Below are 24014 nucleotides of genomic sequence, written 5' to 3'. Positions count from 1 at the left end.
TGGTGACAAGAGCGTTTCGAATGGCCTCTTAGTCGCACAAAAAAATGAAACGAATATATGTATCTACCATACAAGCTACAGTACCGGTAGTGATGCTTCGAAAAGAAGTAGAGCGAGTGCCAGAGATGCAACCAGTGTTTGCGATGAGTTGTTTGAGATTTTTAAATCGTATAGCTTTTACCGCTGGGTCAGGCCGCCCTTATTCGCCCAAAAACAACTCACTGCAACCCACCTGTCATTTCTACTACCACTTCACCACAGCTCTCCCTTCTACCGCCGCCTGCAAATATCTACAGAATACCGCTACAATACCACCTGCACCTATACCCATGGAAGAATCAAGACAGCAGTACAGGCAGATTCCGCCGGTCGGATTCAACAATACTGGCATCCTTCAATTCTATATTGGAGAGCAGCTGTAAGAACTTCGCCCTTTTAATTTGGATGAAATTTCACTGGCTGACTCGAGCAGGCGCACCGACCGAATGGAGGTGCACTTCGACCTCCTCCAAGGTCATTTGCACTATCTATTACCTCCTAAGTCTTTCTAACATGAAGTAGGTACTTTTACCAAAGGCGCCTTCTTTTATTTCAACAAGGAGGACTGGCGTCTCGGTGATCTGCTGGTTTCCAAGCTCCACGAGAACCCACTGGTTGGCTTCGCGGCCTACGGGCTTGTGAACCCTCACGATACTAGCTTTGAGCTTCTCGTGAGAGTGATCAGTATTGCCGATGCTATACCCGGCTACCACGCCCGTGAAGCTGTAGCTGGCGCTTTTTTCCAGGTCTTCAATGACATCAAGTGTCTGCGTGACCGCCTGGACAAGGAGTTGAACCTTCTAAAGCTGCGTCGCGAAGGCGGAGTGGCTGGTGGAGACGAAAACAAGCCAGTCACTCGTGAATACAGAGACAATGAGAACAAGATGCCGAACCTGCTGGATGGTAACGCCCCTACTTCCGATCATGGTTGCGTCAACGTCAACTAATCGAGGCCCCGCCACCAAGGATACTCTACCCACGAGAGTGGAGAACTCAATCCCTCAACTGCGATCTTTCAGTTTCGATCCCCGGCTTAAAAAGAGTTTAAGCTGTCTGTATGCGAGTAGACGATTAGATGGGACATACCCGATGGCCTTCGTAATGTGTGTTCCGTTTTTGTTGTGAGAAATAGTGATTGTGGGCAAACAGTTAGCTTCTAGGCACGTGAGTGCGACAGTAATTATGTAGACGATCCAACAAAGATGAGGACAAGCCGCTCGGGCCTTGTCTGAACCGGGTGTGGCTGGCATAGGTATCATACCTGGTGTGGCTTGTGAGGCGATGATTTTGTTTTCGGTTAAGTGCTCCATTTCCTTATATAGCAACATTGTATCCGAATCCTTCAACACTACATACGGCGCCCTCGACGCTACGTTCCACAGCCATGAGTAATATTTCTTTTCTACTGGACTCTCCTACTTCTCAGCCTTACTAGAAATCTTTAATCCTGTTGTTTGGACCAATATTGGTGGAGAACGGGTGGATTTTGTTGCGTCCGGAGCGACTGCAGAAGCTGTCGGCACGAATAACTACATGAGCTGTCACTCGATTCCGGGTCGCCAAGTGTCAAGGATCCCCTGCAGCTTAGTGATACATAGTGTCCTCATTTTAGTGTATGCCAAGCCCAATCTTCAACCTTGAGCGCGACACGTCCCCCAGAATTTAGAACCAACCCTCGGCCACCAACACCACCAGCACCACCAGCACCACGACGGACATTCACGATTCTCGCCCCGAAAACCCCACATTGCATCCTCTCAAAGACGAATAAAACGATAAACTATGGCCTACGAAGGACGTGTTGGCTCGAAGATGGGTGGTGGCGGTGTCGCCTCGCACTCCGCCAGCAACCAAGACCGCCGCGAGCGTCTGCGCAAGCTCGCGCTCGAGACTATCGATCTTGACAAGGATCCATACTTGTGAGTCTTGACTCTTGCCGAGCGTCGCGTCTATACAAGCTGATACTGACCGATCTTTGCTTCCCACAGCTTCCGCAACCACGTCGGCTCCTTCGAATGCCGTCTCTGTCTCACCGTGCACCAGAACGATGGATCCTACCTCGCGCACACACAGGGCCGCAAGCACCAAACGAACCTTGCGCGGCGCGCCGCGCGCGAGGCAAAAGAAGGGAAAAACCTAGATCCGATAACCGGTCTACCGCAGGGGATGATCGGGCAGCAGTTGATCGCGCCACGGAAGAACTTGATCAAAATCGGACGGCCGGGGTACAAAATCACCAAGATTCGAGATCCGGTCACGAGGCAGCTTGGGCTGTTGTTTCAGCTGCAGTACCCCGAGATCGGTACGGAGATTAAGCCCAGGTACCGGTTCATGAGTGCGTTTGAACAGCGCATCGAGGTCCCCCCGGATAAAAACTATCAGTACCTACTGGTCGCTGCGGAACCGTACGAGACTGTCTCGTTTAAGCTGCAGGCGAAGGAGGTGGATCGGAGCCCGGGGAAGTTTTGGACGCATTATGACGCCGATCAGAAGGAGTTCTTTCTGCAATTGTTCTTTAAGACCGAGAGAGAGGAGAGGTACGCCGGTGTACCTGGGTTGGCCCCGAGGCATTAAACATGGGGGCAGATCGAGGGGGAGGGGTGTGTGGGAAAGTCATACGAGAGGACTACGCCACCGGACGCTCAACCTAGTCTGACTTGGAGGAACTGTTTTTACCATGGGCTTTTGTCTTTCTGCTGGCATTCTACCTAATTGTGACTTGTAACCATAGTTTGCATCTTAGAGCTGTTTTGAATACTCAGCTGAGAAGTGAGGATCATGGACTGAAGGAAACATTGCTGGATTTTGTCTGGCAATATGGACCGTGACTTTCCCGGGCGATCTGCACACAAAAGTGACTGCTTAGGCGGAAGTCAATTGGCGTCTGCACATCCCTCCTGGTGAATAATTCTTGGAAATACCCTTGAGACCTTCTTTCTTGCGCGCATCTGTTCATTATCCTTCACCGCAAGAAGAGCTCCACCTCGATCACCACCTTCCTTCTCGGCGCCGAAAGTTTTAGGGCCCGTTTGGATAGCCTCAGTTTCCAGTTCCAGTTTTAGAGCCAAATCCAGTTCCCCGCCGGGGCACCGAATACTGTCCAGTTTCAGTTTCCGGAGAACTTTGAGGTGAACAGAGTGTTTGGCAGTTATCAGTATACTCAGCCAGAAGTACTGAGTGTACCCAATCATGTCTAGATGTGTCACATCGTTTGCCCTGACTCATCGCCTGCGTGGAGCACTCACCGTATGCACCTCGGGTTCAGCCTTACGAAGAGTCAACGTCATTAGCGCGGTAGCGGCTTGCAGGTATGCATCTGTTTCCCCTCCACCCGCAAATAAAGAACATCACGGACTTCTTTAGAGACCCTACGAGTTTGAACCCTCTTCCAAAACCCCTGTCGGCTTTGTCTCCCGCTCCTTATATCATACCATCTACCCCTCACTACACCAGCATCACCGCCGCTATCTTTCCACCAAGCAACCCTTCTCGCACGCAATGTCGGCCGATCCCGCCCTCAGTAAACCCCAAGACCCCGCCACAGTCAACGCCCTTGTCGCACGTCTCGAATCAGGCATCGGCAAAAAGCCCAAAGAGCACGGCTTCTCCTGCAAAAAGAGCACTTTCACGATCGAAGACACTGTGCACAATGTAGACTCGTGGAAATTCCAGGAGCAGGACTTCAAGAAGCACACTCTCCCCACATACGCACGCGGACTCTTCACATGGCGCGACAAGGTTTCCGGGAACTACCGCATCGCCATCCGCGGTTACGATAAATTCTTCAACATTAACGAGGTGAAGTGCACCAAATGGGAGTGGATTGCGGACAATACGAAGGCCCCATATGAAGTCACCGTGAAGGAGAATGGGTGCATCATTTTCATCTCGGGATTGCCGGATGGGACCTTGTTAGTGTGCAGTAAGCATTCAACTGGTGCGAGGGAGGAGACTGAAGCGTCGCATGCGATTGTTGGCGAGCGATGGGTCGATAAGCAGTTGGCGCAGATTGGGAAGACGAGGCGGGATCTGGCGGAGACGCTCTACAACGCCAATGTTACCGCCGTGGCGGAGCTGTGTGATGATTCTTTTGAGGAGCATATCCTGGCGTATGAGGGAGATCAGGCCGGTCTCTACCTTCACGGTATCAACTACAACCTCGGAGATTTTGCGACATACTCGATGCCGGAGGTGCACAAGTTTGCCGAGGAGTGGGCGTTCCGCAAGATCGACTATGTCGTTAAGGATGATGTTCAGCAGCTCCGGAAGTTCCTGGAAGAAGCTGCGGAGACGGGTTCGTGGGATGGGAAGGATGTGGAGGGTTTCGTCATTCGATGCAAAGCGAGAACTGATGCCAGCGACCCCAACTGGGAGGACTGGTTCTTTAAGTACAAGTTCGAGGAGCCTTACCTTCTGTACCGGCAGTGGCGAGAATGCACCAAGGCCCTGATTGCCGGAAAGGAACCGAGGTACCGAAACCACAAGGAAATCACCAGAGAGTACTTGAAGTTTGCTTCTGCATACTTCATTCAGAACAAGGGTGCGGCCGATCAATACAAGATGAACCACGGCATCATCAAATTGCGAAACGCATACCTTGCCCACAGCGGTCTCAAGGGCGCCGATATCGTCAGGATGGACTTAGAAGAGAAGGGAACAGGTCAGGACAGCAACCTGAAGCTCGTACTCGTTCCGGTCGCTACAATTGGTTGCGGAAAGACGACTGTTGCGCATGCGTTGACCAAACTCTTTGGCTGGTCTCACATTCAGAACGACAACCTCACCGCTCGCAAGGGAAAGCCCCAGGCTTTTGCAGCCGCTTGCACCAAGGCACTCGTGGTTTGCCCTGCGGTGATTGCAGACCGAAACAATCATCAAAAGCGCGAACGCAAGCAGCTAATCGACGACATGAGCCCCGGGGTCAACCAGGCGCATTTTGTTGCCCTTAATTACGTCCACCACAGCAGCACCGACAAGGACCTCCAAGACAAGATTCGAGAGATCACCCGAAAGCGCGTACTCAGCCGTGGCGACAACCATCAGACCATCCATGCCGCTACCAAGAACAACAGCGAGATTATCGGAATTATGGAGGGCTTTTTGAATCGGTTTCAGTCGGTGGATATCGACGAATTCCCTGACCGCTCCTTTGACAATGTCATCGATCTTGATCCGCTCAAGGAATCCAGGGAGAACCTCGAGACTGTGGTCAAGGCGCTCCACCATGCCTATCCCAAGCTGGTGCCTGAGATTCCATCCGCCGCAGCGCTGGACGATGCGATCAAGGCTTCCTTCGATGAGTACAAGCCAGCGATCAAACACACCATCAAGGGCTCCGCCACGCCAGCCCCGAAGAGAGCGCAGACGCAACCCCAGCAACAGACGTCGAAGAAGGTGGACGTTGACTACTTCAGCGTTTCCCTCCCTCCCAGCATCATAGTCTCAGCCGTCGAGAAGGCGATCGCCACAGCCCCCGAGGAGAAGCGTGCCTATTACTACGAGCTCAAGTCCGCCCACCGTGTACAGCAAAAGTTTCACGTAACCCTCCTTCACAATGCCAACAAGTCACAGAACAAGGAAATGTGGGAGCGCTACATTAAGCTCTACAGCGACGCGAAGGCGGTGGGCGAACCTATGGGTACCGGCACAATCAAACTCGAGTCCGTGGTCTGGGACGGACGTGTCATGGCCATCACTGCCAGCCTCGTCGGCGACAAGTGGGAATGTGCCAACAACATCCCCCACGTCACAGTCGGAACCTCTGTTGGCGTTAAGCCAAAGGAGTCAAACGATATGCTCGAGGGCAAGTGGAGGAATGGCGACATCGGAGTCGAGCAGATTGATCTTTCGGCGGAGGGTATCGAGGTGACCGGAAAGGTGGAAGGAGTGAAGAATGGGAAGTTTTAGAAATCACCATGCTGCGGCGCAGAGGCTTTCTTTGTAACGAAGTTGCTGTGACGATCGGATCCTTGGTGTTCAACGGGAATTCTTTTGTACTATACTAGTTTGCACATGCGGTTTCTTTTTCGATAAGATGGGTTGGCGGGTTTCTTTTACAGAAGGGACGAATTGGGTGAAATTTTGGACTGTAGCTGTGGAGGATGAGACGGAATCAATGGCTACTTTTGTCAGCCTTCTAGAAAAAAAAGTGAAGTGAGTGCGGGTGACATCCATCGCGGTATCACCTGCCTATTGAATCACGTCTAAAGCAATCCATTAGCGCGCCTGCCAATCAATGCGTGCCTACCGTCATTCCCGTTATCAGCCCACCAACAACGCATCTCAGCTTTATTTATATAGACCTCAACGTCTATGTAGGCCATAACCTTAACCTCACATCATGCCCACTGTCATCTAGAAACCCCAACCGATCACCTCCATGGCACCACCGTAACTATGTCTCTCCTCCATCATAGGTACTCACTAACATTCTCAGTGCCCTCCCCGTAACCAACACCCAGCTTCGCTGGATAGGGCTCATCTCCTTCCTCGCGCTCCTGTGGAAGACGCTCACCCTGCGCTCACCGTTCTTCCTCGTCCCGCCGCTCCCGGCAATCGCAACACCGCACACCTGCGCCGTGCACCACCGCCCGCTCCTCGCCTACTGTGAAGACTTCAGCACGATCCCGAATTCGCCGCTGCTCCTGCTCGCCTGCGATCCCTCACGGCTCCAATGGGACCACATAACGGGGAACATCCCGGCAGGGCTGCCCGTGGGCGAGGTCTGGATCTACAACCCCGCCTCACCAGCGTCGGCGCCGACGAGGGCACACCTGGGCATCTCGGACTTCCGCCCGCTCGGCATCTCGGCCACGAACACCACCTCGGGAACACGATTCTTTGTCGTGAACCAGGCGCGTGCTGGGCCGCGGGTCGAGGTCTTCGACCTAGCCCTCTCCACCGGCGCGGCCACACACGTGGCAACACTGGAGCACCCGCGCATCGCCTCGCCCAACTCCGTTGCCGCCACGGGGCCGGACGGGTTCTATCTCACCAACGACCTGCTGTTCGCGCGGCGCGGCGCGGCGCACGTAATTGCGCTGGCGGCGGAGCTGCTGACCGCTGCGCCCGGCGGGAGTCTGGTCCACGTTGCCCTTGCGAGCGATAGCGAGGGAGGGGTCAGCATAGAGAAGGCACATATGATCTCGCGCTTGGCGCTCGGGAATGGTGTGGCCGTGGATACTGCTACGAACCGTGTTTGGGCTGTCGCCACGTTGAAGGGCATATACGAATTCGAGTACGATCCGGCGGATCCGGCTAGGATCGGCGGCGCGATGTTTCTCAGGGCCGCGGTGCTGGCGGATAATCTCGTGTTTACGGCTGGAGAGCTGTTTGTTAGTGGTTTCACGTCGCTGCGGGGAATGTTAGAGAGCAGTAAGAACCCGGAGGCGAGGAAGCCCGGAGGACTGACGGCCAAGGTGCTGCCACTGCTGAAGATGCGGGAGGACGCCGTCGAGGTCGTGAAGAGGAAGTATGATGTTGCCAATTCAGCCCTAAGGAGGGAAGAGTGGAGATGGGAGACGGTATTTGTGGATGATGGTGGGTTTTATGGCCCGGTTAGTACTGGTGCAGTGCTGGAGGGCGGGAAGTATGTGGGCGTTAGTCTGCTGGATCACGGAGTGGTCGTTTGTGATGAGAAACCAGTGAAGGGGAGGACTGTGGTGGAGCCTGAGGAGGATGTGAAGGATGAGTTGTGAGCAAGATTTATGTAATGATTGATACCCATGATGATCCTTTTGATTACAGCTTCTACAAGAACATTATTCTAGAGTACTCTCCATCTACCAGTGTTTAGCATAAACCAACACCGACTCCATAGCCACCAGGACTCTCCTGACTTCTCTCCGACTAATCCCCTCCCTAATCGCAATCTTCTCCAGCGCATGCTGCCCATTCAGATATTTCGCCATCCTCTCAAAAAGAATCTTCACATCCTTGGGCTGGTGGCGCGTACACATCTCCAACCACGCACTCTCGATGCCACTGGCCCTACTAGGTTCCAGCACAAAGCTCTCTTCCTCCAGCTTCTCGTCGACGTCATCCTCGATCGGCTCCGGCGGCTGGGGGGACATCTGCATCTGCCGTTCTTTATGCACTGCCATCTTGACGTGTATTGGAATCTTCACCCAGGCGAAGTTACGTAGTTGTGTGACGAGGCTGTAGCGGATGAGCCAGGTCAGGATCTCAAGGTATGCGCCGCGGTGGTCGCGGGTGGGGATGAAGGTAACGTATGGCTTTGGCTTTCCCGAGAGGAGCGATAACATGACTGGCAGAGCGGGAAGTGTGGGGAAAGTTTTGGCATAGAGCGGGATTAGGCTCGACAGCCGCTTCATGTCCGCGTTCGGTGAGACAATGTAAGTATCCCGCTGGTGAATCGGGGGGATTGCCCGTGCTTTGCGCCAGTGCACAAGGTGCCGTGCTAGGGTTTGGATATCTTGGAGTTGAATTCCGCATTGCTGCGAAATTTGGATGAAGGAGAGCGTAGGCTTCACGGATTTAACGAAGTGTGCGAGTGACGCTGATGATTCGGATGCTTCGGCGGCGATTTCTTTGAGGATTGACTCGACGTCTTCGAGGAAGAGGAGGGTAAAGTGCTTTGCGAGCAACACATCGCCCTCAGTTTCGTCGTCGCCGAATGAATTGGCTGTTGTCAATGGCCTGGCTGGTGTTAGTGACGATACATCAGGGGATAGAGGGAGACAAACAGGCCAGGCACTTGCGGATCCGTGAGTGTTGGCAACACTGCGATCTCGGAGACAATCGGGATCTGTAGCGAAAGTCCCAGCGAGTTGTTGAGCAGTACATGGGCAATCTTGCTCTGCGAGATATCGCTATAGATGCGCGAAATAGCGTAGGCCAGGTTACTCTGTTCCAGTATCTGCCTCCACAGCTCCCCAAAGCTCGTATCTTCATCCACAGATCAGCACGCAACAGATACAAACGGTGGAGCAAAACCAAACCTTTCTGAGCCGCCTGATCTTTCATGCGCGAGATCTTCTCCGCCTCCCGCCACACATACCCATCCTTGGCCTGCTCGTACTTGAGCGCGCGAGAGAACCGCTTCACCACATATTCGAACATCTCCTTGACCCGAAAGTGATATTCTAGCTCCGGTGGGTTGAGGACGAAGACAACGTGGAACATGTTCATCGTGCCGGAGCCCTTCAGCGTGTCACCGTCGTCGTCGCGCTCGTCGTCCGCATCGCCATCGTGATGGTGCTCCCCGCCATTCGCATTCGCATTCCCATTACCACCGTGGTCCCCCTCCGCACCCACCATCCCCGCGGCCGCAGCAGGGACAACATTTAACCCAGTCTCCCCATTCTCCCCCTGCTCATCCCCTTCTGCGGCGACGTTCCAATCCGCCACATTTTCTTTCGCCTCCCCTTCTTCCTCCTCCTCTTCCTCGCCATTATCAGGCTCACTCTTCCTCCTCCGCTTCTTGCGCTTCCTCCACAATCCATCTGGCCTGACATGCACCGGTGCACCCAGGAACACCACATCGTCTACACTCATTTCAAACCTCCCCTTAGCCGCGGCCATGCGTGGTGCCAACAGCCCGGCCAGAAAGTCGCTTTCGAATCCCAGTACGTGATTGTACTCGCCATGTTTCTTCTTCACCTTCCCAGACTTTTCCTCATCATCTCCACCATGCCGTGATCTGCCGGAATGATACCGACTCCTCGACTCAGTATCACTAGCCGCATACCCCGCACCTCCACCCGTCGCCCCTCCCGGCGGCGCAGTAGTAGTAGTCCTCGACCCTTCGTCGGCATCATCGTCTTCGCCCGAGGATTCCGACGACGACGAGGTAGTGGGCGAGTTGCTTCGTGTCAGCGCCGAGGATTCGAGGCGCGGCCGTAGCGGGTAGTGGAATGTCAGTGTTGGGCCGACCGAGGAGCGGGTTATCAGCAAGATCCCGATCAGACAGCTGTTCGGCGTCAGACTGTGGTGGTGGAGGCGGTTGGGTTGCGCGCAAGACATCGCACTGGGCTGGCTGTGGATGGGTGCGGAGGGGGAGGTGGCAAGTTCCGATGCTCGGTTGCTCAGTGTGCATGGATGAGCACGGTGCATAAGATGGAAATGGTATGATAGCAAAAATAAAATATTGTACAACACAACTATCTTACACCCCACCCCGCCTTTCCCCATCATCATCACCGTCCCTCCGCTACCTCGCGTTTCTTCCTCTCCTCCACAAGCCGTGCATTCTCCCTCCTCAATTCCTCGAGCCTATCCCCCCCCGCCAATTTCTCAATCGCCTGTACCGTCCCCTTCGCCGCTGCCGCTGGTACATCCTCCTGAAACCCTAAATTCGCCATCTCGTCCTTCGCCATTAGCTGCCGATCCATGCGACACTTGAGGTACTCTTTCGCGATGAGCCGGCATTGGTGATCGTTCGTGCCGCGAACGCGCTTGAGGCATGCGAGGTACTCGACCATTACCGGCTTGCACTCGTTGTCATGGTCGAGGGGGAAGGACCCCCGCTGCGGGCTGTGGGAATGTCAACACGTGATATGGTGGGATGGGCGAGAAACAATTGAGGACGCGAGGGGAGTACAGACGGTGTTGGGGACCAGGTTATTGCCCCAGGAGGGCGCCCGAAGCCTGACATTGTATTGCGTGCTTGGTGATGAAGGTAGGTGGTAGGTAGGTTGATTTGTGTGAAGCTCGCGACGCGGTGTGTGGTTACAATCGTTGTGGCCGGAGCTGTAGAGTAGTAGGTGCCGCCGTGCGGTAGTTGCGAGTTCTGGCGTGATGAACAGATGGGATCGATAATTCCGCAGGGCTGCGGTTAGGGTTCGGAGAACGGAGAATTGTGGCCTGCTGCATTCATGTGATGGGAAGGTCAGCTACCTGCCGATCACCCGCTCGCCTGCTATTCTAGAGCACATCGGCGTGGTATCTTGTGGCTGCATTGCTTTCATCTTCAACAGTTACACGGTTTTTAGAAGCTTGATACATGAGTGAACCGAGTGGGTTCGCATGAGAGCCTTCGACGAGCGGCGGTTTGACTCAAATCACATGAATACAGCCATCATTTCGCGGGATTGTTCAATTATAGATCACCGGGAAAAAAAAAAGCGATCCCAAGCAAATGAAAAACGCCCAGTTGATTTTTCCCATTCCACCACAAACAAGATATCCGCAATTAAGCGGTCTTAGCGGCAGCGTTGGGGTTAATCTTCTTGCCGTCCTTGTTGTACCTCACACGAGGGGGAGGAGCACGGTTGCGACGGCCGGTACGCGAACGGACACTGCAATCATCTTGTTAATGTGTGTCCGACGTGCTTAAGGTATCTAAGGATAGGAGTGGGCGCGTACCGAACGATCTTGCCGTGGATGGCGCAGGAGACACAGTACTGGAGCTTCAAGTACATCTTGGGGAGGTGGTACTCGGTGTAGACGGTGGCCTCCTCGATATCACCTAACATTGACCAACAGAATCAGTAGCCGTTTTCGCGTATTTGAGACCAGCAAGGCAGCGTACGGATGGCAGCGGTCTCGACCATGTTGCGGATGGTGAATCTCTTGATGGCCTTGTCCTTGGGGGTGCATCGCGAGCAGTTGGAGCAACGGATGGGCTTGACGTGTCCACGTCCGGACTTGTTGCGACCGCTGCAGTTGGAACCATCATCAGCATTTCCATCCTCTCCTGCTGCCTATCCCCGGCCGCCCATAGCTCTTTTATAGCTCCAATTGCTCCAATTCCCGACCAGCTCCAGCTCCTTCTTTTCCCCTTCCGCCGCATCCTCCTCTTGTCGCATTCTCGCAGGTCGGAAATCGGCCATGGGCTGCGGGGATCTCGGGGGTGCAAACGTACTTGGCAGCTCTCTTCTTGACCATGTTGGGCGGTTGGTTTCTCGCTGCAACACGAAAGCGTCAGAACTTGAGTTTTGTTGTAGAAGTCGAAATGCCGGAACTTACGACGGTCTAGGGAGACTGCGGGAAGGGCGGGTAGGGGGGTCGTTGGGCGTTAATTTGTCGTTCGGGGCGTTCGTTGGGGTTGAGGCGGGCGGGCTTGAATCTCCATACGCACGCTTGCTTGCTCTGTGCGCGATTGATTTGCAGCACAACTCTGTGACGTTTGTGGGAGTGCAGGGTTAAGCCCTTATCAGCCACAGATAAGATAAGATCATCCCACACAAGATCGATTACGCAAAACGGGTTGTGTTTTAGTTTTGGAGTTTTCCCGCTTTTTATGTGTGGAAGGCGCAACATAACGCAGACTAAGGAGGATGATAGCCATAGAATCGTCGCAATTCACAGAGAGGATCAAAGTCCAACTTACTTGGGCATTTATCTATTCAAATTATTAATTTCATTATCGCTCTCTCTGCTGCTGGTTTTCGCTTCGTTGCTGGACTTCCCCCACTATTGCACGTGCTTGGCAAACTTCGCACAGAAACCACCCAAAAACCTAAAGCAGAAAAAAAAGTGTTGCCCCGCCGTATCGATCGAAACCCGACCTAGTACCAGCCCAATCAGTCTCCGCTTCGACGAAGCTCATCACAACACTTCGACGACGCCGCCGCCGCTGCTGCCAGACACGAACGGTACCGACGAAATCATGGCGACTGAAATCAACACGTTGATGGTCGAGGGGACCTTTGCCGGTATGCCATGTCTGAGGGGCAGTGAATGAGGGACGAAAGGCTAATGAAGATGGCGCCGGATAGACCAGATCGTCGAGCTCGCCCAGTACATCGATACCATAAGCAAGACGAATCCTTCGAAAGGCCTCAGCTTGGACATCGAGAACTTTGTGGAGAACGACCAGAAGGAGGAGGCGCTGAAGAGGACTGTTGCCGCGAGCGCGGCACTGTCGTCGGCACCTGAGAGAGGTATGACTTTTTTTGTCGCCTTGTCTCCATCTTGGCGACACATCGAAACCACTTCCATTGACGATGTCGAACTAATTTGACTTTCAGAGTTCATCCCCGCCTTCAACCTTCTCATCCACCTTGCCCGCTCGTCGCCCGAGTTCCCTACCTACATTGCCACCTTCCTCGAGGTCTTGAGCACACCACCGCCGACATCACCGCACAACGGTCCCGCCCTGGTCATCTCGGTCCTGTCGACCATCTTCAATGTCCTCCCCGTCAACAGCCCTGCGCGCTACCCCGTCTACCGCACTACCTTGAAGGTGATCGCCGCACACAGCCTGTACGACACCCTCGCCCCGCAGCTCAAGAATGTCGACAAGTGGATTTCCGAGTGGTCGGTCAGCGTAGAGGAGGCCCGGGATCTCTACCTGGAGATCGCCAACATCGCCGAGGAGGCCAGCGACGAAGAGCAGTTCTACAAGTTCCTTGTCAAGGCCCTGCAGACATTCCCGGACGCAGAGGCATCGGCACCACAAGCGCGCGAGCTCGCCACCCGCCTCGTCAAGGCGGCCATCAACCTCCCCAGCCGTCTCGACCTCGAGGAACTCTCCACCTTCCCCACCATCCAGGCTCTCCAAGACTCCGACCCAGAGCTGTTCCAACTGTACGATGTATTTGCCGGCGGCCAGTTGGAGGACTACATCGAGTTCAACGACGAGCACGAGGGCTGGGTCGACGACAACGGCATTGACCACGCCATCGCCTACCGCAAGATCCGTCTGCTCACGCTGACGTCTCTCGCCGCCTCGTGCCCCGACCGCGAGCTCCCCTACATCAACATCTCGCGCCGCCTGCACGTGCCCTCGGAGGAAGTCGAGCTCTGGGTCATCGATGTGATCCGCGCCGGCCTGGTCGAGGGAAAGCTCTCGCAGCTCAACCAGACGTTCCTGATACACCGTGCCGAGAGCCGGACGTTCGGCATGTCCGAGTGGGAGCAGGTCGCCGACCGTCTGGACGTGTGGAAGGACTCGCTGAGCAGCATTCTGCAGGTTGTGAGGGCTGCCAAGGAGCAGCAGAAGGAGCAGGGCAGCGGTGGCGGTCCCAGTGGCAGTGGTGCTGGAATGGAGGCTGGACGGAGGGGTGGCCGGCAGATCGCTGTCGAATAGATGCAACAACAACTCTTGGGAATCGATTGTGTGTGTGCTCTTGGGATCGGAACTTTTTTCGCTTTTTTTTTCTCGATGACGTTCTACTTTGGTAATTAAAAGGGTTCTACAAAAATGGATAGAGTCATCGATACCTCCTGCTGTAGCAGATGAGGGCCGTTTTTGGCCCTGTGGACTGAAAGTACACCCTTTGATCAAGGTCCTTATGACTTTCTACCTAGGCTGGTGAGATTGTGCGTATACTTTTTCCACGAGAGCCCGCTGCTCCGGGCCAGCAACATTGAGATCTTCTTAGCCAGTCTTATTGATTCGATCATACACGTATTCTAACTATTCATGACTATGACGGCCGTACATTTGTCCTTTCCTGTCCACAGTATCCTGGGCCAACCAAAAAAAATAATGCCGTGTGGTGATTCTCGAGTGATATCGTATGAAAAATGAATATGGTCACTCGAATTGAAGGGGTATGTTGCAGTTTGCATTGGTATATCATTTATAATCATGCGTCCTCTATTTTACATGCGAAATTCATCGAGGTCTTCAGCCTCTAACCCGCCATTTAAAGATCCGCCATATACTGTTCGAGCCTCTTAAGGTTCAACTAGCCACCCGTCACGTCAACATCTATCCTCCACTCACTTCTTCTTCTGGGGGAACAGGGGAACTCACATAAGTAGGATCAATCTTCTTCACATCCTGGACGCCGAGATTCGCAGCGTCAACCCAGACCTCCCTGCGCATGACCTCGACGAGCGCGGTGACACCTTCCTCGCCAAACACATTCGCGAACATCGGCGGCCTTCCCATTCCGACCATCTTGACGCCCATGGCGAGGAGCTTCAGGACGTCGGTGCCGTAGCGCACGCCTCCATCGGCGAAGACGTCGACCTGCTCGAAGATCTCGGGGGCGTAGCGCAAGATCTCGAGGAGCGTTTCCAGCGGCTGCTGCGAGGTGTCGAGTTGGCGGCCGCCGTGGTTGGAAACGTAGATGGCCTTGACGCCGGCTTCAACGGCGAGCCGCGCGTCCTCGACCGTCTGCACGCCTTTCGGGATCAGCGGGAGCTTTGTCATTTCCTGCAGCGCCTTGAACCCCGCCCACGTCAGCCCGCCGTCGTGGTTCGTCGTGTTGCTGAAGCCGAACCGCGCCTCGCGCTGCCGGATCCCGTGGATCGGATTGTCGATCGTCACAAAGATCCCCTTGTACCCGGCCGCCTCGATCCGCTGCAGGTCTGAAGCCAGCTTCGTCTTGTTCGCCGACACGTACAGCTGGTGGAACATTATCTGGCCCGGGGCCGCGGCGGCAGCAATCTCCTCGATCGTCTTGGACGCGGACAGCGAGGGGGCGTAGAGGATCCCCGTCTTGCCCGCTGCTCGGGCGAGGTTGAGCTCCGCGAGGGGGTGGGCTAGCCCCGCATTAGCTGCGGGCGCGATGAAGAACGGCGCGGTGAAGTCGTAGCCAAGGATGCTCGCCGAGAGGGAGACGTTGCGCATGTCACGGAGCAGCCGTGGGCGCAGGCGGACCTCGGAGAAGATCTCGAGGGCGCGGCGGTAGGCTGCGTACCGGTATCCAAGTCAGTCCCCAAAATCTGAAAGTGGAAGTGGCACTTACAGTACTCGCCCGACGAGCCGGTCCGGTAGTAGCTGTAGTTCCGCGTGGGCATGTAGTGCCGTGCGGCTGCCTCGAAGTCGGGGACGGCAATCATGTCCGCTAGTGACGGCAGCGAGCCAATCTCTACCTCGTCGAAGACCAGACCCGTGTCCGGTTCATTGATGAATGGGCGTTCGGCGAGGACGCCGAGGGCGAGGCTTAGGAGGAAGAGGGCGGCGCGCATTCTGACGGAGGAGATATGGTACCGGTGGAAAGTAGAGACGGAGGGAGGCAACTTATATGTCACTCTGTGAATACGATGCCGCTGCCTTGGTTGATACCTCACCTGTATAAATACAAGGCGGAGGAAAGTGCCTTACTGGATATGGTAAGACCTGGCCACGCACGAGAGTGTACCGGGACCTGATGACGTCCAATTGGTTAGGTGTCAATGCTTTAAGGCATAGTAGCTTGAAGACTGGCCGGATGGAAGGCCTGACTTTCCCTTCTTCCTTCCTTCCTCAAATGCACCCGGGGCTGCAAAAACACATGTGCCCGTCGGGGAAATAACCCGGTGTACCTGAGGCTGGGTCCTGCAGTGAATACACGATGGTAATTTGGGAGAAGCAATATGGATATTTCCTTTGGCGTCGACAATAGCCATGGCCCATGGTTGTTGCTGTCTTGGATTGGCATTCTGCGGCAGTCCTGTGTAAGCTTACTCAATACGGCCCGACTCTTATACATAGCGCGGAGATCCTACCGGATTAGGCAGAACGCCAGGGTTCGGCGCGCAAGGCTGTTACATAAGGAGCCAGTGCGACGTACCAATATCACGGTGCCTCGGACATCCGCCGGATCGCGAATCATATGCAGAGTAAGTTTCTTAAACCCGAGAGCTAGATGTTGGTAGGCGCGGTTTCAGATATAGACAATGGACATTGGTTACCGGGCGCTGAACTGGATATAGATACAATGTGCATCTGTACGAGCATTCGCGATTCGCCGCTCGCGTCGATAAAAAGGATCTTCATCGGGTTCCTACGTATGTGCGCGTATGCAGATCCGGTGGAGAGTCATCTAGAGGTGAGGTATGTACATTTGTAGGTATCATAGGGAGGTACGCGTGGCATCTATGGTCTCACTCCATCTCTAGTATGTAGTAGCACTGGCAAGTGCAATGACTTTTTCCGTGGCCGCATCCAGATCATCAAACGCCAACACAGGCAAACCGCTCTTTCTGATCTATTTTCTACTCGTCAGTTCGGCACCAATAGCAAACGAACAAGAAAATGTACCAGCTCCTGTCCAATCTCCTCATTGGTCCCGCGCAGTCGAACCACAATCGGTATGTTCTTCGCCTGCATTGCCAGCTCGTCGTATGCCATCAGAATCCCCTGTGCGATCATTGTGCAGTCGGTTAGGCCACCGAAAATGTTGACGAAGACCACTTTCACCTACGACCAATTAGTATCGTCCAGACGAGGTCCCTGGATGATGGAGAGGCAAATACTCTCTTGTCCGCCAACACAATCCTCAGTCCCTCGACCACCGTCTTCCCGGTGGCTTTCCCACCAGTGTCCAAGAAGTTTGCTACGCTGCCTCCACTCGCGTTGACAAAATCTATAGTATTCATGGCTAATCCTGCACCGTTGACGAGTGTCCCGATACTACCTTCGCCCGCGAGAGTGTGGTACACGATCCCGAATTGTGCTGCCTCAAGCTCCTCTGGTTGTTGGGTGGTGGCCACTCCGGCGGACAGGGGCTGCGTGTGGTCTAGGTGCATCAGGACGCCACCCGGAAGGTGGATTCCATGCTGCAGTGATACCTGCTGGAAGAACACGGTATATGCCTTTATTTGGTTGAATAGACTCCAGATGTGCTGGACGAGGTCTTCGAAGTCACTGTAGGAATAGCTGGGTGGTAGGTTGAGCTGCGAGAAGGCATCTTCCGTTTGTTTGGACTGTGGACCGGAGATAAAGTCGAAACTGTAAGACATGGCTGCTTTGCTGCCGTTTGGTATGACGACTAGACATGGACTGCGGACTGCACGATCTATCGTTACACCCAGTCCGAACGTTGGTGTGGTTGGTGGCGAGTGAGAAACAGGCGCATGGGGTGCGGCCTAGTGGGTTCATGATGTGAGTGATGGTTCGTGCACGGCTTCGTTCAACGTACCTTCTGAATGAGCCCATGCACAACTGCCGGATCCTGGGTGTACAGCGATCGGCGCTGATACCCATGCCTCCTATTCGGCAGCCTAACGGAAACGGGACGCCTCGCCATTGTATGCATCCCCCTCCTCTGCGTGGGTCCATTCGGCCCCATCCCCTTCACCGGTTCCGCTGGCATAGGCCGTCCAAGCAGCCTCAACATAACCTCACCAAACTGCCCCGGATGTTGCACCATAGCAACACTCACGTTCTCCAACGCTCGAATCTTGTCCTCTACGCTCGGATCCGCCACGCCCGTGAACGCGCCAGCATGTCCCATAACCCTCCCTTCAACCGCGCAATTGCCCGCGACCAATCCCGCGATGGGCTTCCTCCCGCCCTCGGCGCGGTACCGCCGCAGCAAATCTGCCAGCTCCAACTCCGCGCTGCCCCCAACCTCGCCAATAACCACTATCCCCTCCGTCTCGGGGTCCTCAAGGAACACGCTGACCGCATCCTTCAGTGTCGTGCCCGCCACCGGGTCTCCTCCCATCCCCACCACCAGACTCTGCCCCAGCCCCACACGGGTAGTGGAAGCGACGGCTTCGTACGATAGCGTCCCGCTCTTTGCCACGATGCCGATGCTGCCGGGGAGGAACGAGGGGTGCGGCATGAAGCCGATGCGACAGTGGCCGCGGGGATTGATGATGCCGGGGCAGTTTGCGCCCACGAGGCGGGATACGCTCTGCGTTCGGAGGATCGAGTGCAGGCGGAGCATGTCGTGCAAAGGAACGTGTTCGGCGACTGCTACGATCAGTGGGATTTCGGCTTCGATGGCTTCTTCGATTGCTGCTGCGGCGAAGGGTGCCGCGACGAAGACGGCTGTGGCGTCCGGTTTTAGGTGCCGTGCGGCCTGGTGGGCTTGTTAACGCTGGACTGGCCGCAGATAGTTCGTCGGCCAGATATGTACCTCCGATGTACTCGAAAACAGTGGCAGTCCGAGATGTTCCCCACTCTTCCCCGGACTCATACCTACGCTGCTAATCAGTCTGAGATCCTATAGTAACGTTTCTCGCCCGGGGTAGCTCTTACCGCCCACAACATTCGTCCCATACTGTATCGACTGCTGCACATTCACCGTTGCTGCCTTGCCCGTAAAGCCCTGGTAGATGACACGAGTATTGCGAACGATCTTCAGATTCTTAATGGTGGCATCATAGTTCGACGTCGGGGCTTTGATCGATATCCCGCGGCAGCGGCGGGGCTGATGCCCAAAGCGGAGAGCGGCTGCTCGGAATAGCGCTGTAGCTGTGGGCATTGGGTGGGGGCGGTACTTGATTCAGGCTTTCCGTAGAGTAAACACGGGTACATGATGTACTTCTTATAATGGCCATGATATGATGTGTGGAGGATCAGCTATCGGCTATGTCCTGCCGCTCCGGCCTCGGCTGCCCCCACAATCCTCCCCATGCAGGGAGGGAGCTCCACCGTCCTGCACGTTGACATGGCAAGCGAGGCGGAATGGATCCGGCATGTGTGCGGGGGGACACCGGAGCCGGCATTGAGATATGTAGAGGCCCATGGACAATCAAGGCAATCCAGTAGGGAAAGACTGGGTTACTCTACTGTACTCATGCAGTTTGCACCACAGCTCCGAGCTCCGTTATGTAACTACCGAGACCAGCTAGTGCCGCTGGGCTGCAGGGCCGAGCCCTCAGCAGCAGAGCCGCACGTTAAGTTCCGAACCGAGATTTCAAGTAAGCACAAGCTTCGCGATTCTTCTTTTTCTTCTTGCAAGCCCGCGACATCCCACACACGACACGATCGCGAAAATGTCCGACTCCGCCTCTTCGCCTGCCGCGTCGCCCTCTGCCGCTTCGCCCTCCGCCACCACCACCACACCGGCCTCAATCGAGGTCAAGGGCGCCCGCAAGAATGGTTCGTACATATGCGACGACCGCGCTTGAGCACTTGGGGGAGCGGGATTGACTGGAATGGCGGAATAGGAAAACAGTGGAAGGAAGTCAAGAAGCAGTTCCGGCCCGGCATGAAGTCCGCGCGCAAATCGTACGACGAGCGACAAGCCGAGCGGGTTGCGGTCAGCGCCATGAAGGCGAGGGAGAAGGAGATGAAGGATGAGAAGGCGCAGAAGAAGAAGGTTATTTTCGCCACCCCCACCACCCCTCACCCAGCCAGCTATCACCAGCCGGACTTACCGTACCGTATACTGACTTTTCTCTTCTCCTCCCAGGACCTGATCCAAACACTCAAAGAGCGCCGCGAAAAGGCCGAGGAGAAGGTGCGCTTCGAGAAGCTGGCGGCACGCATGCACCAGAAGAAGATCGACCGCATGAAGAGACGCGAGAAGAGGAATAAGGCGCTCAAGGAACGGTAGTCGGAATCATTAAAAGCGATTTGTGTTTATGGGGCTTTTTTTTGTGTCTTGTCAATGAATTTCATCAGCGTGGAATACCTACTATACCCCCATCCATGGGCGCGAGCGTGTGTGGTGTGTCGAGTGATTGGTGGCGAATATATGTATCCCGTGAATACTTACGGTATGACTCCGCATACGGCGCTGGGTCTCGAAGGGAGAATAGCCATTGCTACGTAATCGGAAGTCACTTGGAATTGTTATGACCAAAGCCTCGATACCTTTTCGTGAGGAATTCACGGGTAGGTACAGTTGTAACTTGTCTGGACACTGTCCGATTGCAGAAGGGTAGGGGTTGCAAGATGGGCCGATGTAAGCCCCACCAGTGACCATATAGATTCGGCATGGTCCGACCCCAACTCCAACTCTATCTCTTCCCCGCCATACGCAGCATTATCTCCAGCCCGCCCGCCCGCCCATCCTCACGATGCCTCCCAACTCCTCTGCCGCCGCCAAAAAGAAAGCCTCCAGCAAGCCCGCCGACGAAAAGGAAGAGGACGAGATCCTCGACTCGTGGGAGACGGCGTCGCTGTCCTCATCCGGCGACGAGGGCGAAGCCGAGCCCAGCTCCAGCGCGACCAACCCGCCTGCTTCCAGCACCACCACCACTACTCCCACACCCACATCGCCGCTCGGGCACCGGCGGGGGTCGTCCGCGACGCTCGGTAGTCCTCCCCCGGCGCCCACTTCGTGGGCGCGCCCCATCGACGAGGAAAAGGCGCCCGGCGAGCGCCCGGCGAAAACGGACGCGGTAGCGCGACGGATGATTTCGGCGGCGCTGGGGGTGCGCACGCGGAGTACGAAGGAGCAGAGGGAGTTTGATGCGGCGCTGAGGGAGAAGGAGAAGAAGAGGCGCGATGAGGAGAGGACGAGGAAGAGAGATGAGGAGAGGAGGCAGGAGGAGGCGAAGAGGAGTGTTTGGGAGGATTAGGATTAAGCAGGCGCGCGCCGGAATTGTATTGGCTGTCCGCGGCAGGCGGGTTTTTGGTTAGCGATATCGTGTGGTTTATGATATATATATCGACAATGGGGGGGATGGGCGTTGGATTATGGATATGTGTGCATTTGGGGGCGGGGTTCGTTCGGTCGGTCGTGTGCGGTTTGGGTTAGCGGAGTATATAATGGATGTCATGGCTTGGATATGGGCAGTGCCTATGCGCTTTGCGGATCTGATAGTCCGTGGTTCGGAATATTGCACTCAGCGGATCGATCTTGAAATGGCCGAATAGCGCGCCCTCAATACGCAGCAGCCAAACCGAATGAGTTGGATCGATCCGAGATCGCAACAGCTAGTCGTTATGGCATTTCCTAGCCTAGACTACAGCCCGAAATACGTATACCGGACAGTCGAGTAGAGCCAGAGCAGCCCAAATAGCCCGGGCTTCCCGGCCGTCAAAGTCTCAAAGGTGAGTGATATCACATGCGGCGCGATAACCGAACCTTTGACGAGGGGTTTGGGCGAGTTGCGGCTGTGTTATCGTTATCTGGAGAACCTATCGCGATCATCGCGATACGCCCCCTCTGAGATGCTCGCTAATCCAAAATATTAATAAGGACATGCTCGCATTTCGCCCGGCCCTGATACGGCAGGCGGCCGCGTGCGCTTGGGTTTCGAATCTAGAATAGGGACTGTTGCAAGTTGCCATTGAAGTGGCGTTACTTTTTCCCGCGCGAGCTTTCTCCGACACTCCACCAGTGACCACAGCTCCGTTGTCGATTACCAGTCAAAGTTACCACTTGTAACCAAGCGACTCAATCCATATCTCTTGCTCCTCTTTCCACCTTCTTCCCCTCACAAAGAAAGAAAAAAACGATTCACAGCTACAGCCCGCAACAATGAGTGCGATCCTCTCCGCCGAAACTCTAAACGACTTCATCGCGCCGTCGATCGCCTGCATCAAGCCCGTGGAAACGCTTCCACCGCCGCCACCCACGGAACTCTCCGTGACCGTCGAGGATGCGGCGAACAACCCCGCCGACGCTCGCACCGCTGCACAAATCTCGCTGACGGACTGTCTCGCGTGCAGCGGCTGCGTCACGTCCTCCGAAGCCGTGCTCGTCTCCATGCAGAGCCACAACGAGGTGCTGAGTGCCCTGGGCCAGTTTCCCGAGAAGAAATTTGTGGCGCTGCTGTCGCCGCAGACGAAGGCGGCGCTGGCGGTCGCCGTGGGCGCCACACCTGATCAGGTCGACGCGATGGTTACGAGATTGCTCACGGAGGAGTTGGGGAGGGAGGTGAATGGTGGCAAGGGGTTCGAGGCCGTGATCGACACGAACCCGTTCCGCAGGTTGGCACATTATTATGCGGCGAAGGAGGTGGCGGACGGGATACTGGGTGTGGGCGAGCAGAGGAAGCCGGTGCTGGCGAGCTCGTGCCCGGGCTTCATTTGCTACCTTGAGTCTACGCATCCCGAGCTGATCCCGCATCTCAGTGCGCTCAAGAGCCCGCAGGCCATTGCGGGGACGTTTTTGAAGAGCTTGATGATCGGCGAGCAGGCGGTGAAGAGCCCCGAGGATGTCTACGTCGTCTCCATTATGCCGTGCTTCGACAAGAAGCTGGAGGGTGCCAGGGGCGAGCTTACGTCGGCTGCTTGGAGGGGGAAGGATAGTACGTGGGGAGAGACACCGGTGCGGGACGTTGATTGTGTCATCACTACGAGAGAGATCCTTTCGTTAGCCCAGGCGAAGGGTATTGATTTTGCATCGCTTTCGCGCACTTCAATCCCGACACCCACCTTTTCCGTCGATCCCGCCGTCCAGAAACTCCTGACGACATCTCCGAAGAACGGCGCACGAGACGCGGGCACTTCAGGTGGAACATTGGCAGCGATCATCAACGACATCCTCTCAAGACATCCCGAGTCGACCCTGAGCATCCAGCAGGGAAGAAACGTCGACACGGTCGAATACCTTGTTCTGTCGCCATCCGGCGAAACCATCGCGAAGCTCTCACGCTGCTATGGGTTTCGGAATATCCAAAATTTGGTGCGAAGGCTCAAGCCAGCCAAGGCGCGAGTACTTCCCCAGTTCGGAAGCAGGAAACCGGCGGGAGCAGCTACCGCCGCCGCTGGAAGGAGGGTCGCCGCCAAGAAGGCCGGTGAGAGCAAAGACGACAAGGCGGTGTACGTCGAGGTGATGGCGTGTCCTGGCGGATGCACGAACGGCGGCGGACAGATCAAGTGGGACGACGAGGCCCTGTGGCAGGAGCTGGGACTCGACAAGTGGGCGAATCAGCGGGAGTTGTTGGCGAGAGTCGATGAAGCTTACTTCTCGTCACCCGAAGATACGGCAGCGGAGGGGAAGGAGATCCCGGTGATGCATGAGAAGCCGCTTTCGGAGGAACTTCTGCAGGACGCGGTCTCGGCGTGGGTGCGCATCTCAGGCGTGTCGGAGGATATGCTGGTCAAGACCACTTACCGGAAAGTGGCTAACGATATCGGCGGGCGGTTGGGAGAGAAGGAGGTGCTGGAGTTGGCGAGTCGGACGGGAGGGGGCTGGTAGAAGGGCTTGGTCTTGGTGCATTGCATTTCTAGTGCTTCGTTCGCATTACTTGTGCATCCGTACCGGCGTTAATAGGGCGTTTGGTTTTGATTGCGTTGAGTTGCGTTGAGTTGACGATGTCTGATGTTTGATTTTTGTTGTATTTTTCTCGTGATGGTATGCACGATAGATGGATTGTTTTTGATTGATGTCTGTGTTGCTCCAATAGCTATATCTTGTTTGGCATGTGCAAGCGTAGCAAGTGATGACCTGTGTTTTCAGATGATTACTCTCGTGATGACATTCAGCTGGTTTCCTGCCGGC

At 55.3% G+C, this 24014-nt stretch overlaps 13 protein-coding genes across 13 annotated transcripts; 8 read left to right on the top strand and 5 right to left on the bottom strand.

Moving 5' to 3' along the window:
* Window positions 1–485: 485 nt before the first annotated feature.
* Window positions 486–986, top strand: BZA05DRAFT_416401 (uncharacterized protein; the record flags this gene model as incomplete). The annotated part of the gene is made up of 2 exons (XM_051485400.1): window positions 486–513; window positions 562–986. The coding sequence occupies 2 exons, from the start codon at window positions 486–488 to the stop codon at window positions 984–986; spliced, it is 453 nt and encodes a 150-aa protein (XP_051341968.1).
* A 697-nt stretch (window positions 987–1683) lies between these two features.
* Window positions 1684–2879, top strand: BZA05DRAFT_349156 (uncharacterized protein). The gene is made up of 2 exons (XM_051481246.1): window positions 1684–1958; window positions 2028–2879. Exons 1-2 carry the CDS (start codon window positions 1822–1824, stop codon window positions 2611–2613), a joined length of 723 nt encoding a protein of 240 aa, XP_051341967.1. The 5' UTR covers window positions 1684–1821; the 3' UTR covers window positions 2614–2879.
* Window positions 2880–3056: 177 nt separating this feature from the next.
* Window positions 3057–6205, top strand: BZA05DRAFT_389528 (RNA ligase-domain-containing protein). The gene has a single exon (XM_051482788.1). The coding sequence runs from the start codon at window positions 3538–3540 to the stop codon at window positions 5944–5946; it is 2409 nt and encodes an 802-aa protein (XP_051341966.1). The 5' UTR covers window positions 3057–3537; the 3' UTR covers window positions 5947–6205.
* Window positions 6206–6274: 69 nt separating this feature from the next.
* Window positions 6275–7741, top strand: BZA05DRAFT_369280 (uncharacterized protein). Its single transcript, XM_051481615.1, has 2 exons — window positions 6275–6429; window positions 6476–7741. The coding sequence occupies exons 1-2, from the start codon at window positions 6419–6421 to the stop codon at window positions 7734–7736; spliced, it is 1272 nt and encodes a 423-aa protein (XP_051341965.1). The 5' UTR covers window positions 6275–6418; the 3' UTR covers window positions 7737–7741.
* Window positions 7742–7745: 4 nt separating this feature from the next.
* BZA05DRAFT_369278 (nitrogen permease regulator of amino acid transport activity 3-domain-containing protein) lies at window positions 7746–10023 on the bottom strand (the record flags this gene model as incomplete). Its single annotated transcript, XM_051481614.1, has 4 exons — window positions 7746–8697; window positions 8745–8946; window positions 9000–9258; window positions 9343–10023. The coding sequence occupies 4 exons, from the start codon at window positions 10021–10023 to the stop codon at window positions 7821–7823; spliced, it is 2019 nt and encodes a 672-aa protein (XP_051341964.1). The 3' UTR covers window positions 7746–7820.
* A 133-nt stretch (window positions 10024–10156) lies between these two features.
* Window positions 10157–10854, bottom strand: BZA05DRAFT_389521 (uncharacterized protein). Its single transcript, XM_051482787.1, has 2 exons — window positions 10605–10854; window positions 10157–10533 (listed from the first exon to the last, which is right to left on the bottom strand). The coding sequence occupies exons 1-2, from the start codon at window positions 10652–10654 to the stop codon at window positions 10197–10199; spliced, it is 387 nt and encodes a 128-aa protein (XP_051341963.1). The 5' UTR covers window positions 10655–10854; the 3' UTR covers window positions 10157–10196.
* Window positions 10855–10908: 54 nt separating this feature from the next.
* Window positions 10909–12072, bottom strand: BZA05DRAFT_389519 (40S ribosomal protein S26). Its single transcript, XM_051482786.1, has 5 exons — window positions 11968–12072; window positions 11864–11906; window positions 11531–11658; window positions 11365–11467; window positions 10909–11297 (listed from the first exon to the last, which is right to left on the bottom strand). Exons 2-5 carry the CDS (start codon window positions 11884–11886, stop codon window positions 11192–11194), a joined length of 360 nt encoding a protein of 119 aa, XP_051341962.1. The 5' UTR covers window positions 11887–11906; window positions 11968–12072; the 3' UTR covers window positions 10909–11191.
* Window positions 12073–12419: 347 nt separating this feature from the next.
* On the top strand, window positions 12420–14329 carry BZA05DRAFT_349137 (uncharacterized protein). Its single transcript, XM_051481245.1, has 3 exons — window positions 12420–12656; window positions 12720–12884; window positions 12972–14329. The coding sequence occupies exons 1-3, from the start codon at window positions 12611–12613 to the stop codon at window positions 14030–14032; spliced, it is 1272 nt and encodes a 423-aa protein (XP_051341961.1). The 5' UTR covers window positions 12420–12610; the 3' UTR covers window positions 14033–14329.
* Window positions 14330–14535: 206 nt separating this feature from the next.
* Window positions 14536–15867, bottom strand: BZA05DRAFT_464779 (uncharacterized protein; the record flags this gene model as incomplete). The annotated part of the gene is made up of 3 exons (XM_051487744.1): window positions 14536–14636; window positions 14705–15588; window positions 15645–15867. 3 exons carry the CDS (start codon window positions 15865–15867, stop codon window positions 14595–14597), a joined length of 1149 nt encoding a protein of 382 aa, XP_051341960.1. The 3' UTR covers window positions 14536–14594.
* A 908-nt stretch (window positions 15868–16775) lies between these two features.
* Window positions 16776–19094, bottom strand: BZA05DRAFT_333549 (putative succinyl-CoA synthetase subunit alpha; the record flags this gene model as incomplete). Its single annotated transcript, XM_051480689.1, has 6 exons — window positions 16776–16868; window positions 16922–17080; window positions 17137–17748; window positions 17802–18689; window positions 18747–18808; window positions 18869–19094. The coding sequence occupies 6 exons, from the start codon at window positions 19092–19094 to the stop codon at window positions 16776–16778; spliced, it is 2040 nt and encodes a 679-aa protein (XP_051341959.1).
* A 225-nt stretch (window positions 19095–19319) lies between these two features.
* Window positions 19320–20303, top strand: BZA05DRAFT_389510 (Cgr1 family-domain-containing protein). Its single transcript, XM_051482785.1, has 3 exons — window positions 19320–19714; window positions 19783–19934; window positions 20028–20303. The coding sequence occupies exons 1-3, from the start codon at window positions 19609–19611 to the stop codon at window positions 20169–20171; spliced, it is 402 nt and encodes a 133-aa protein (XP_051341958.1). The 5' UTR covers window positions 19320–19608; the 3' UTR covers window positions 20172–20303.
* Window positions 20304–20569: 266 nt separating this feature from the next.
* On the top strand, window positions 20570–21430 carry BZA05DRAFT_389508 (uncharacterized protein). Its single transcript, XM_051482784.1, has one exon. The coding sequence runs from the start codon at window positions 20638–20640 to the stop codon at window positions 21139–21141; it is 504 nt and encodes a 167-aa protein (XP_051341957.1). The 5' UTR covers window positions 20570–20637; the 3' UTR covers window positions 21142–21430.
* A 299-nt stretch (window positions 21431–21729) lies between these two features.
* BZA05DRAFT_389506 (iron hydrogenase) lies at window positions 21730–23940 on the top strand. The gene has a single exon (XM_051482783.1). It carries the CDS (start codon window positions 22047–22049, stop codon window positions 23709–23711), a length of 1665 nt encoding a protein of 554 aa, XP_051341956.1. The 5' UTR covers window positions 21730–22046; the 3' UTR covers window positions 23712–23940.
* The last annotated feature ends 74 nt before the right edge of the window (window positions 23941–24014 follow it).

Source organism: Tricharina praecox, assembly GCF_024521635.1.
Source record: "Tricharina praecox strain CBS 144465 chromosome Unknown BZA05scaffold_5, whole genome shotgun sequence".
Lineage (NCBI taxonomy): Eukaryota > Fungi > Ascomycota > Pezizomycetes > Pezizales > Pyronemataceae > Tricharina > Tricharina praecox.
The sequence above is the reverse complement of the archived record's forward strand: the minus strand, read 5'-3'. Positions and strand labels throughout refer to the sequence as shown.